This window comes from Leuciscus leuciscus (assembly GCF_965113295.1).
Source record: "Leuciscus leuciscus genome assembly, chromosome: 2".
Classification (NCBI taxonomy): domain Eukaryota; kingdom Metazoa; phylum Chordata; class Actinopteri; order Cypriniformes; family Leuciscidae; genus Leuciscus; species Leuciscus leuciscus.
In genome coordinates, this window is record NC_138726.1 from 34,618,735 (window position 1) to 34,632,741 (window position 14,007).

At 38.8% G+C, this 14,007-nt stretch overlaps 1 protein-coding gene and 1 long non-coding RNA gene across 3 annotated transcripts in view; one reads left to right on the forward strand and one right to left on the reverse strand.

Moving 5' to 3' along the window:
- ambra1a (autophagy/beclin-1 regulator 1a) overlaps nucleotides 1-14,007 on the forward strand; it is a 101,277-nt gene that overhangs the window by 72,796 nt on the left and 14,474 nt on the right. For both annotated transcript variants that reach the window (XM_082161750.1, XM_082161751.1), the window contains 2 exons: nucleotides 2,136-2,246; nucleotides 3,707-3,915. In XM_082161750.1, coding sequence (XP_082017876.1) covers nucleotides 2,136-2,246; nucleotides 3,707-3,915 — 320 coding nt within the window. The remainder of the gene's footprint in view (nucleotides 1-2,135; nucleotides 2,247-3,706; nucleotides 3,916-14,007) is intronic.
- On the reverse strand, nucleotides 4,430-12,632 carry LOC309492754. The gene is made up of 2 exons (XR_014203690.1): nucleotides 12,248-12,632; nucleotides 4,430-11,741 (listed from the first exon to the last, which is right to left on the reverse strand). It is a non-coding gene; the product is annotated as an uncharacterized lncRNA (long non-coding RNA).

Genomic DNA, 14,007 nt, shown 5'->3' on the forward strand with positions numbered 1-14,007 from the left:
TACTGTAGTCCACTTGGTGGCATTTCTTTCCAGAGCTCCCCTCACTGATCTTCAGTTAGCCATTGGATTTTCGGTAACACTTTATTTTGATGGTCCCTTTTGAACATTCTGTTGACTATAAGTAACTTTGCAACGACATGTCAACTAACTCTCATTAGAGTATTAGTTCACTGTCTGCTTAATATCTGCTAACTCTTTATTGTGATGGTCCTCCAACAGACATTCTACTAACTATAAGTAACTTTGCAAGTACGTCAACTTATTCAAACCCTATAACCCTACAAGTTTACTAATACTCTACTAAACCAAACAAAGGAGACAGAAAACTAATGAAAACAACTTTAAAAGTCTGTGAATAACAAAACATAACTGTGACGGTGACTATGCAGCAAGTCAAAAAATATATAAATTTCTGGAGAAATCTGGAGACTTACAGTGTAGACAGCTCCATTGATTATAATACATGCTATTTAGTTTAGATTTTGTTTTAATAAACACTCACGTCTGGATTAAACACTATGTTTGACATGTACAACTGCTTACAGTGTTTTAGTTTAGACCAGCTCATTCAAGTGTGAGTTATGGTCCAAGATCCATGAAAAGACCAAGACCTTGAATATATGGTCTTTGACTCTTTTCATGGTCTTGGTCTTATGGACTTGGGAGCAGCATCAGGCCTCAGTCTTGACTCATCCTCAACCCTCTCCTGGTCTCTGTCTTGACTTGGACTCGAATAAACTGGTCTCAACTACAACACTGACTTCTTAACAGGATCTGTTGCATTTTTCAGGAAATCTCAATGAGACAACACATTTCAGAGATGGCAACTTCTATAAAGGATTGATGCTGTTTTGAAGACAAAGTTTATCCCTACTCTATATTAGGCTGTTCATTCAACTCTTTATGTTAATTTATAGTCAGTTTGTTTGTCCCATCCCCTGTACATTTATTTACCAGAGGTTCAGAATACTGTATGTCTTAAGCAGCTAGGATCACGCACAGCTTTCTCTCTGTCAGTACCCATAAAGCTCTTTACACTATAGGTTTTGATGGACATCGGAGGGAGAGGGATTGATCTGACTGAAACTGGTAATTAGCCTCCAGTGGTTCCAGATATCAGCCTACTCTCATGCTGGGGAACACCCACTTATTAGGATGTGTTGAAAAAAGATCAATTGTAAAGTGCACAAATATTGATTTGATAGTTTAAGAATGCCATGAGCAAGGCCTTCATAACTTGTCTCCTATCCATTAAAGAGCACCATCAGCTCAAAACTGTGGTTATTCTGTGTTACACCCACACACACACACACAGAAATTAATTACCTTAGCTCTATAATGTGCAAGTATTCATCACTACTCACAAATTTCTCCACCTTCTTGACCTGCTACACTCTTTGCTTTCCTTTAGTTAGCCTCCCTTAGAGAAATGAGAAAGAAACAAACGGACAGAGAGAATAGTAGAAGGGATAAGGGGGCAAGAAAGAGAGTTGGACAGGCCCACTGGGAGGCTACATCTCCGGGAACTATTGGTTTGAGACAGGTGCACGGGATGGTTGGATAAAGTGGATGTCAGCCTCGGCAACTACGGGACTGTCTGTGCTATGCTAATGAGCCGCAAAGATGCATTGTGGGAGTCCGTGGGGAGTATAGCGAGTTTCTTTGAGCTAGGCAAATGAGCAGTCAACGAACTACCGCTCTGACATAGCTGAGAAAAAGAGAGGTTTCTCCTTCTGTCTGCTGTTGTTGAAGCTCAGCTCTTTGTTCTCATGCTGTGTTTGCTGAAGTTTTTGTCTGTATTTAAAACGGACAAAGAAAAATGAGGGTTTCCCATTGTTGTTTTTTTAGGTAATGCTTTATTTCTGAAAAAAACAATAATGTCTGATTATCTTTTTATATACATTTATTTATTTTCTATCAAGTAACACATTGTCCCCGTTCTTCTTACTTGCTTTATTTAATCTCTGTACAATTAATTAATACCAGTGGATTTCACCTTAGAATTAAAAACTTTTAATAAAGGTCAATCTTTTTTCTTCTTCTATGTGCAACATTTTCCATGAGCCTTACCTGGACTTCTCACTCTCTCTTTCTTTGTCTGCCTGTCTATGTAACCATGGAAATATACCGTGCAGTGATGTACATTCAGATGGCAATGGCACTTCTGAACACTCTGAGAGAATGTTCACCATCAATAACGGTGGAGGGGTTGGAACCAGCAGCAGCAGGGGTGGAGACAGGGTAGGGTGAGTATAAACTATTATAATTTAAAAGTATAAATAAAAAAAAATACATATAATAATATAAATTTTATTTGTTGGTTTGGCAAATTCAGTATATATCAAAGAGCTGTTTCATTAACAGCTTTTCATCCATTCTGTTGTGATATGGTATATATTGTGTGACAGAGGATTCACCTCCCTTCAGAATTATTGCAGAGTAGCCCTCCAATCGCTGTCCAAGGTCCGGGCAATAGCAGCGTGTCACTTAGTGGATGTGCATGATAGCAGAGCACAGCTGTGAGGCTAATTAGACCTGCTCACAGCAGCCATGAATCCAGCATGTTTTGCTGACACTTTTTTAGAAAAAAGCCTTAGTGAGGTGTGTTGACTGCTGATCCCATGTTGTTGCTTTTCATTATTTGACACGTTGGTGCCACACTTGTCCACAGTGGACTTAATGAGGCATCTTAGTCCACTCTACAGCAACGGTGCTTCACCCAAAATTGTGATGGAGTTTCCGTCTCCTCTCAAAGCATCCTTGCCATTATATTGCCAGTTCAGATTCAGGCTGGAGCCAAGTGGCTGAGAGGAAGTCCACAACAGCATATGACTGCGGGCATCACATGATTAGGCATATATGATCATAATAATGGTCTACCACTGCCATTATATGTCTGTCTATAATATAAGGCTTGATCTTGGAGACTTGCATTTATTGTTTAATTCTAGTAATTCTTGAATTTCAGTCAATTTTAATTCTACTTCCTTTCACAGTAAAATTTGAATTATCAATTGAATTGGTATTTTAAAGATAATTCAGTTCTGTATGCTACATGACCCTGTCTCCAAGTTTAGTGTTTATGAATTGCATTTCAAGGGTCATCCAGAAATGTACATTTTGTAATCATTTACTCACCCTCATGTTGTTCCAAACCAGTATGAATTTCAAAAGAAGATATTTTAAAAATATAATCTATAACATCAAAGTCAGTAGGGTTGAGTATTGTTTCGGACCCCACTGAGATTCATTGTATGGACAAAAACAGTTGGAACATTCTTCAAAATATCTTCCTTATGTTCCACAGAAGAAAAAAGTCATACAGTCAGGTTCAGAACAACATGAGGGTGAGTTAATGATGAGAATACTTTTTTTTTTTCCAGTGAACTAACCTTTTAACTGTCTGTAATTTTTGGGGGAGGTTTTGTTTGGTTTGTTAGCATTGTGCGCAAATAGTTTTCTCCTGTAGCTGAATCACTTCTTCTTGTATTATTCTCATTTGTAAGTTAGATAAAATGCATTGTAGTACGTCCTGACTTAAACTTCTATGAAGGAAAACAACCTTGAGCTTTACCTAGCAAGCAGTTATACAGACACATATCCTGTTCTATCTGAAGCTCCGTCAGCCCTGTGCAGAATTGAACTGTCTGTCATATCAGATCAAATCGGAACCACCTGTAGACCTTGCGATGTGTCTTGTTTGTAGGAACAGCAGGACTGATTGGCGCTCACACAGAGAGATGGGCCTGATGAATGCGATTGGTCTGCAGCCACGACATCCCGCCCCCACTGTTGCATCACAGGGGACGCAGACACAGACTTTGCAGCTACAGAACGCAGAGACACAAACAGACCATGACCTTCCAGATGAACCTCAGCAGCCCAGCACTTCTCAGGGGTCACAAGTTACTGATGGTAAGACATCATTACTGAGCTCAGGTAAGGTTTGTCATTGATGAAAGACAAATCAATCCTTGGTTAGTTTCCCATCTCTTCGCTCTAACATATTGGCTACTTCTCTCTGCAAAAATATTCTGTATCCACAAAACATTCTTTTTAGTCTCACCAATTTGAATAAATTCAATCTGACTGCAGATTCTAGTACTAAAACTTCTATGTACCTCAAACTTACTGTATCTGTCTACATGTGCAGCTCATGTATTCTGTACATACAAAAGCTGCATTTAGTGTCGGTGCTACCACAGCAACAAGAAGCTGTCAGTGCTCCTGTCAGAGAACGTGACAGCTTTCATTACCTCAAAGACTTTTTTGAAATCGTTTTTCCGTACTTTTCTTCCCTCCTTCATTTCGAATGTTAAAAGTCTCAATGTCAGTGTAGTTATTGTTAACTAAAACTGTTAAAAACAGTGTTTGTTTATTAAAATAAAGCAAAATTAAAATAAAATATAAATATTATGTGAAAAAAATGTTGCCTTGGTGACTAACTGCAATAAAAATGTATTTAACATAGATATATAAAAAAATATAAAAATTAATGAAAATGTCAAAAGCACTTAACAAAATTAACTCAAAATTAAAAAGTAACTAAAATTTAAATTAAACCGGAAATAAAAATGTGAAAATAAATGCAAAATATGAATAATGACTATAATGCTAGATAAATAATACTAAAATAACACTGCTGCATGATCAATGCTTTATAACCCCCATCATGTTTATTGCTGTGGTGCAAATATCAATCCTCAGTTTTGGATCTGACTGTGAAAGTTGTCTGATTTACATGCTAGTTTCTATTTAATGAGTATTTAGGCTCATTAATTGGGATCGAGCTCAGTCGGATCATTTGTTTTCGAATGAGGTGTTTACATAATGATTTTTCATTCCATTTGAGCTTTCACTTGAATTTATGGATTACCTGGCTTCATGTAAACATAGCTCCCGTTTGGTTTTGTGTTATCTGTCATTCTGTGGCCTTTAGTGAGAAGCCTGAGAGGTGAAGAGAGAAGATTGGGTGCTGAATTTTGTCCTTATGCTAATGGTAATTACAGGGGACAGGAGAGGCCACTGCACTGGGCAAGTTAATGTGTGTGTAGTATTGCTCTCATGTTTAATGGCGGTTAGCTTCAGAGAGAGCATTTATGACAGAAAACACTACATTGCATCTGCCATTTTCTACTCTGCCAGCCTCCAGTACCCATCAGCCCTCTTTAGCTCTCTACTGTTATTACTCTTATTCCGCATGTGTCGCTTTTAGCAACAGATGAATAAGCATGTAACTTTTTGAGTTCCCAGATATAAATAGCAGAAATAAGCAGAGCGACAGATTTAACCCAGCTGACACTTGTATTTTTAGATAGTTGGGCTTGTTAAAATGTGTTTTATTTATAAACATGGTTAGCAGTCGGAGCCGCTGCTGGAATGATATGTCTGATATAATTCCTGGTGGGAGCTCAACTTCAGAAGATTCAGATCATACTGTGTGCAATATTTAGCAGCACATAATTAATCATTTACTTATTTCGATATCTATAGATTGTAGTTGTAAATCTGTCTGAAGTTTCCAATCAACTTTTATTTATTTGGCATTTGTACAACTAACATAAGGTTTACTTGGCTTTGAGACGCATAAGATGAGGCTCAGTTTGTAGAGTTTTGTACAGTACAGACAATTGACCCTTCAGGGATTGACAGGCGATCTGACCAATCATAATCCGCCATCCGCTGAATCCGCCATTTTTGTCCGACAAAGCAGTCAGGAGAGTTAGTAGCTTAACATTGGAGGGTTTTAACTTGAAAAACAGAGTGTACTGATGTCTTTCCGCAGTTAAAACAAAATTCCTTCTTATGTTCATTCATGTTTATTTGATGCTATAAATGAACTAGAAGGAAGAGATGATCGGTTCACGAGCAGCTTTAACTGAGCCTCTACAGCGATCTGTCAGACACATTAAAGAGCCACAAAACGGTATTTATTGTTTAAATTTCTTAAAAAATTACCAAATTTGAAAGTTGAGACTTTGTTTCATATCAAAAGTAACCTGGTCTGTTCTGTCTGTCAGCACGTTGTCAGTGTCCTCTCTGCTCCGCGATGTATTTTTCACTGCGTGAGAACATGGTGAGGCTTGAGAGCGGCGTGGCTTGTCGGACATAGCAACAGTAACTAAATGGGGCGGGTCTTTGCGAACGGTCAATTGACCCTTCATAAAGACCCACCCCCCTTAGGTACTGTTGCTACGTCCGACAAGCCATGGTGCTCTCATGCCACACATCACGTTCTCACACTGAAAAATACATGGCCGGAGCAAAGAGGACTCTGACAACGCGCCGACAGACAAGACAGAGCAAGTTACTTTTGTTATGAAACAAAGTCTCAGCTTTTTTAATTTTTTATCGTGGACTCGCTCTCTCGTGTTTCATTCAAACGCAGCTGTTGCCATTTTATGACTATTGTTTTGTACACTGTTGGATTGTAAGATACAAACTTAATTTAATTTAATTTAATTTTAAAACAGTTTAAAACAGTTTAACCTGAAATCAATATTCTCATCTCCATAATTATTTATGTGGAAAAATGCTGTGTAATAAGTGGTGACTGTAAACCATATCTCTTGAATGTTCTTCTAGTTTGAACTTGCCGCGCTGCAACTGCTCTCCCCGCGGAAGCTTTGCATTTAAAGAGCTAATAAAATAGTTCAACTCAGATCAATATTTTGTGTCAAATTATTTACTTATGTGGCAAGTAGCCGTGTAATAAGCCCAAAGCTTTGCGTTTGGGGTCCTCATCACCCTGTCGGGGGTTTATTTTGAGAGAACAACCGGCTGGATGTTCATTATCCCTTACTTGAATGTGGCCTGATTGTTGGTGCCAGACGGGCTGGTCAGAGTATTTTAGAAACTGCTGATCTACTGGGATTTTTACACACAACCATCTTTAGGGTTTGCAGAGAATGGTCCTAAAAAGAGAAAATATACAGTGAGCAGCAGTTCTGTGGGCGAAAATGCCTTGTTGATGCCTGAGGAGAATGGTCAGACTGGTTCAAGCTGATAGAAATGCAACATTAACTTAACAGTAACTCGTTACAACCAATGTCTGCAAAGGAACATCTCTGAATGCACAACACGCTCATCCTTGAAACAGATGGACTTCAGCAGCAGAAGACCACACTGGGGGCCACTTCTGTCAGCTAAGAACAGGAAACTGAGGCTACAACACACACGGCCTCACCAAAATTGGACAATAGAAGATTGGAAAAATGGTGTATATTCTGATGTGTCTTGATTTCTGTGAATTTGATCAGAATTTGGCTTAAACAACATGAAAGCAGGGATCCATCCTGCTTTGTATAAACGGTTCAGGCTGATGGTGGTGATGAAGTTGTGTGGGGGATATTTTATTGGCACACTTTGGGCCCCTTAGTACACATAGGGCATTGTTTAAATGCCACAGATTCCTGAGTGTTGTTGCTGACCATGTCCATCCCTTTATGACCACAGTGACCTTCAGATCTTCTGATGATTACTTCCAGCAGGATAACGCACCATGTCACAAAGCTCAAATGATCTCAAACTGATATCTTGAACATGAAAATGAGTTCACTTTACTCAAATTGCCTTCACAGTCACCAGATTTTAATCCAATAGAGCACCTTTGGGATGTGGTGGAACCATGGGTGTAGAAAATGCACTTTAATAAAAAGAAATTCGTCCCCCTCATTTTTTTCGGGCAAGTGTGTTCACATAAAGGTTCTCATTCTCATGAATTAAAGTACATTTAAAGAGACAAGAAAGTCTATGCATGACCTGACGTTTTATTCTTATCCAAAACGAGGCAATGTGAACATTATGGAGTGCTAAACACTCTCATGTAATGTACAGTAAATTCTAATTAATTCTAATTCTTACTCATAAATCAGTCATAAAATTGTCATAAGGAAAATATATAGAAAACAAATGAGTAGTTATTGTTCAGCAGTGTATTTGATTTCTTAGCCTATTAGAAGCAGATGATAAGAAAAAATAAAACCTGTCCATTGGACAAGGGTCAAAAAAAATAAACTGATAATACACAACATACCTGTCCCCCTCACTTCTGAAATTATAGCTAAGCCCCTGGGTGGAACGGTAAATTCACATCATGGATGTTCAGCCGACAAATCTGCTGCAACTGCGTGATGCTATGTCAATATGAACCAAAATCTCTGAGGAATGTTTCCAGCACCTAGTTAAATCTGTGCCATGATTAAGAATTGAGGCAGTTCTGAATCCAAAAGGGGTTCCAGCAAGGTGTACCTAATAAAGTTGCCATATATAATTTAAAAATAAAAATGTAATTTTCTATTGTTAAAGTGACAGAGTACTAGAGAGAAACAATACTAAAGTGCTAGAAAAACAATAAATACAGTTTGGTTTACTTGTCATGAGTATTACTGAAATTCAGGGTTATAAAGCACAGGTTAAAACGATGATAGAATGATGATAACAAACATAGAGAGTTTTTTTTTGGTTTTAAAGCTTACGTTTAGCCCAGGAACGTACATAGATTACAACTTGCATACAGGTTAGCAGTTTTGAAGTTTATCAACTCTTGCTTGAAAGTTGTAGTAGTGGGAAGAGTTTTAAATGACAATGTTAATTCAGTTGGATAAAGGGATTAAAAGAGAGAAGGAAAAAGGACGGCTAGGAATGTGCTATCAGTACACCAAGCACATGGGGCCCTAGCTGGCACTGCCTGAAGCGTCCTTTAAATTGATTGGCTCTGGCTTTACCAAGAGTCAAATGAATGTACTTCTACGGAAAATTGAGTGTTAAAAATAGAATAGAAACAGAAGAACGAACACCCCTTTCTTGTTCAATTTTAAAGCTAAACTCTGTTAGTTTAAAAACAGTGCATGAATAGAAATAATAATTAGTGGAACATGACGGAGTCCATGAAGTCCCACAGTACATGTACAGACTGAAGCTATGTGAAGTTTGGTGGTTTTAGCAAATCTCTGAAAGAATTGACCTCTGAAGGAATAAAACTTCTCTGTCTCTGAGACTATTCAAAAGCTCTGTTTTCACACTTTCGAACAGTGTATGTCCTTTGTTTAGTCTTTTGTATCCAGACTTTTGACTAAAATAGTGGAATATACTGTAGAGTTCTGCTTTTCAACTTGTTTACAAAAATATCTTTCAAAGATTTGATGTCAATAATCTGGCAAATTTGGCAAAGCCAGTCAATACTTCATCCTCAAAAGATCAACTGTATCAGCTTGTTCCTTGTAAACACGACTTGGTTTCTATGCGAACTGTTTGAAACTAACCTGTGTGGCCTTACTCCTGAACTTTATTTTAGACCAGGTTAGAGCTTGCTAGATTGAGAAAATTAAGTTTAAAGTTCAGTTTAGTGTACGGTATCAGACGGAATATCAGCGAATGGACTGTGGTCAGAGGTCTGATGGTCTTGTTACCTGTTTCTAATGTTGTGATTAAATGTAAACACTTTTCTTTTTACTGAAATTGATTTGCATGTAACCTGCCCATTATACATAGTAGCAGGTTTCATGGCTGTGTGTATTTTCTTTGTGGCGAATGACTGAGGTCAGATGTACTGCGTCTTCGCCTGCAGCAACTGTATGTTGTTGTCTCTCTGAGGTACTACAGGTGCCAAGAACTTGATGACTCAAAGTTTTAGGGTAGAGAAGTTCACATCTGAGTGTCTCACCTCAAGGAAAGCCATCTTCCCACACAAACAGTGCACACTCCCTGCAGTGAGATCTGTGGGCGAGGGTTAAGTGTGGTATCGTTTTAAACTGCAGTCAGTGAAATAAGTTTAGGGTTAGAATTACCATCCTCTTTGTGCATTTTATGTAATGAATATGAGGAAAGAGCATGTTGTATTTACTTAAGTTATACAAAGAAACGAAAACAAAAAAAGATGTACAGACGTTTTCTCTCTCAATCCCTCCCCCAGTCTATTTTCGATCTCTTTCTGTTGTGAATGTTGTACGGAATGTAAAATGTAATCCTCGGGTTGTTTCTTTTTTCAAATCTTTGGTTGAAATGTGCTTTTTTGGAATGAACCACCTCACATTAGCATTCAGACAGAGAAATGAAAAAACTCCATTAGTTAATTTAGAAGATGAATGTTTTGTTCATGTTTTGGGAATATTTATTTTTACTATAAAGATGTGATTCTCCTCCTCTCTCTTCCTTTCCCTGAGTAGATTGAGTTTACTGACTAATGACACCTGAACCTGAGTTTGCTGCACCTGTCCTTTTGTTCTGACAGGCTGAAGCTGTTGATATCTTTGGTGTCCTAATACATCTTAAAAAGGTATAGCGGCTAGCAGAGTGAAAATAAGTGACGTGGGAGGCAATGACAGATGAAATGGAATTTTTTCATACACTACCGTTCAAAAGTCTGGAGTCTGGAGGAGTTTTTAATGTAAAGTATCTTATGCTCGCAAAGGCTGCATTTAATTGATTTAAAAAATAAACATAAAAACCTTTCTATTTTAATTTATTTTCAATGTAATTTATTCCTGTAATGACAAAGATAAACTTTCAGAAGCTATTACTCCAGTCTTTAGAGTCACATGATCCTTCAGAAATTATTATAATATGCAGATGTTTAAAATATGCATTATAATATAATGATGATGCTCAAAAAACAGTTCTTATTATCATTGTTGAAAACAGTTGTGCTGCTTAATATTTGTATGACACTTAACATAATGTCTTTCACTTTTAATCAGTTTATGTGTATTGGTGTGCTTAATAAAAGTATATAAAAAAAATGTTTTAATTGGAATGGTAATGTATATATGGACCTCTTATATTCTACACTGTTGGAAACTCAGAAGCAGAGACCAGGAGACTTGGTTCTTTCTTCAGCAGGATTGTTTATTGAGAACACGAGCTGTCGGTAGCTGCAGTTATTAAGTCTGACGAGGGCAGTAGACATTGTAGTTTATATACATTTCAAGGGGGAGGGATTTACATAGAGGACATAGAGGTAGAGACACTCTGAACAAAGCATGTAAATGAAGTACAGGAGTCAGCTCCTTACCGGAATTCCTCCAGCCCTGATCTCATCAGCATAACAGTGTCATTCAAATGCATAGATGCTAATCCAATCAGCCTGACAGTATCACCCATAACTTCACATTATCATAGCTTAACTTGGGACAATGACACTGTTCAGGAGGTGCATAAAGACAAAAGGTTAATGTCAGACACCTGGGTTGCTTGACTTAATCTTCTTTGAATCTCATCATCTATGCCTCAAAATGTAAAACACAGTGTACATAACTTTCTCAGTTTATATACTATTGTATTGGAACCTAGATGTAACATTTTATAAATTTGTAATACAACATTTCCCCCTTTGTTCTAATAACTCCCACAAAATACAAATTTAGACACTTAAAAGTTCATTCTTGAAACCTGTGATCGTTACAGGCACATAGCACATGCTCTGTGTTGATTTTCAGTAATTGCATGCTGACACAGAATCAAACATGCAATTAGGGTCCGTGAAGTTCTTACGGGTAATAGTCTTTTCTGGTTGGAACTGTCATTTTCTTGTGAGGGGCGTGAGTCATTTGTTGAATGAAACACTTGATACTGTGGACGCATAGATGGTACGCCAGTAGGAGAAACAACAGCAGAATTGCTATTTCCTTGATCCACAGCCAGGGTTTACCTAACAGGTTTCCGAACCATGAATAATTATCTTCAGTCATCTGGTGTAATTTTGCTGAAAGATCAAGAATGTCTTGTTGGATTTTGTTCAGGTTCTCTGTTGGATCCATTAACCCAGTGCAGCACTCAGGGCCGATAATGGTGCAGGCTCCCCCTTGCGTTGCAAGAATGTAATCCAAGGTCTCTCTGTTCTGTAAGATCATTATCTTGTGCAAAGCGAGAGTGTCCATGATGTTACCCAGGGCCAAAGCCGTATCATTGGCCAATTTCTGTACAGAATTCGATAAGCTTCTGACTTGATCAAGGGCCTATATGACACCATAAGACTGGATTTATGCTCCAAGAGTTCTTGACCACCATGTTTGTGCACAAGTGAGTCCTGGAATGCAGCCATCTTCTTTGTTTGTGGTAGGAGCTGAATTTTGTAGATGTAGATGGGGTGTTCCACCCATGGGATTCCTGCTCCTACTGAAAGCGGGTGTGGCATGCAAATGTTCTTTCCAGCAAACAAGGCGTTTTTTGACATATTCATCAGCTCTAAGAATATGTTGTTTCTGGAGTCTACACTTTGTGCGATGTCCATGATGATTACTAGTACGACAATCTTGATCATGTTGATGGATGACTGAAGTTCCCGTATGTGAGTCTCTGCGTTGTGTTTTTTATTTTATTAAATTTTTTATAGTTGGCTCTGCAGTGGGTCTAGTTGTTTTCTAGAGGTTGTGGCTTCATACGCAGGTGAGGAGGTCGGTGCATATGGGTCTCGGGACAGCCATCAAGTGGTATCTGCACAGAGTAAGAAAGAAAACAAAAGAAAGATAAAGCAGTATTTGTTCAATCACTAGGGTTGTATCCTTTTCTGAGTCTGCTTTGGTTGTTCCTTCTTTCCCTATTTCTTAATTTCTGCGACACCTAAAGAACAGTGAGGTAAGGATGGACTAGTGGATGGGGAAGGCCTATGAGCGAGTCTTCACCGCAGGGTTGGCCCCTAAAGCCTGTTGCATTCGGCATGTGTCCTATCCTATCCCTGTAGGTGGGGGAACAACTTTACAGTGTGACACATGAGTCCAGGTTTTCCTTCCCTGACACAATACTGCAGCTGCTGTAATCAACATCACTTGATGTGGTCCATGCCACTTAGGCTCTAATGGCTTGTTTCTGAATGACTTTATCATGACCCATTGGCCTGGGATGATTGTGTGTTCACCTTCTGGTGGAGTCTGCTAACAAGACTCTCAACTCTCTCTTTGGCACTCTGTACTGCCTTTGTGAGGTTTTCACAGTTAGCGATCCGGGCATCCGAGGTGTACATCAGCATTTCTAAGATCAATCACACCTGGCATCTGCATTGGGCGTCCAGTAATAATCTCATGAGGGCTCAGTCCTACTGATCTGTTAGGTGACGCTCTCATACTACACAGTACTGCTGGCAGCGCTTCAACCCATGGTACTCCTTCCTGATGCATTTTGCTTAGCCTGGTTTTGGTTGTTCTGTTCAATCGTTCAACCTGTCCTGATGCTTGTGGCCTATATGGCCAGTGAAGATTCCACTTAATCTTCAACATTCTAGATACTTCCTTGACTACCTGTCCTGTAAAGTGTGTACCTTGATCTGAGTCAACGCAATCTGGTAATCCCCATCTGGGAATGAAATCAGTGACAAGACATTTAGCTGTATGTGCAGCTGTAGCACGCCCTGTTGGATAAGATTCTATACATCTTGAGAACGTGTCTATTACTACCAAAACGTCAGTTTTTCCCTTACAACGAGGCAATGATATGTAATCAGCTTGCAGGTGACGAAATGGTCCTGGTGGAGCTGGGGTATGTGTTGCTGCTGTAGTTGCTGCTGGCACATCATTATTTTTATGACATGTAACGCATCTCTTGACTGTTTCGTTGGCTACCTTTCTGAATTTTGGATTCCACCATTGATTTGAGAACCTGTGATTCATCATTGCTGGACCACTGTGACCCAATTGTGTATTTGTTGAGCCAAATATGGCAGCAGTGACTTGGTAACAACATACTTTCCCCCTTTGGTCCAGCAGCCAGATGAATCAACGGTGGCTCCTTTGTCTAACCATGTCCATGCTGCATATAGAGGAATGTCTTTGTACAGATCAATGATTGATTCAGGAGGCAGAATTGTCTTCTGTGCTGTACTACCTGAACACACTTGTACAGTTGCATAGGAACAAGCCTGTTTAGCCGCTACATCAGCAAGAGAATTACCTTTAGCTTCCGTAGTATTAGTTGTGAGATGTGCTTTCACTTTAATCACCGCTAATTTCCTTGGAAGTTTCATGGCAAACATTAGATCTTTCACTAATCCAGCATGCTTAATGGGGGATCCAGCAG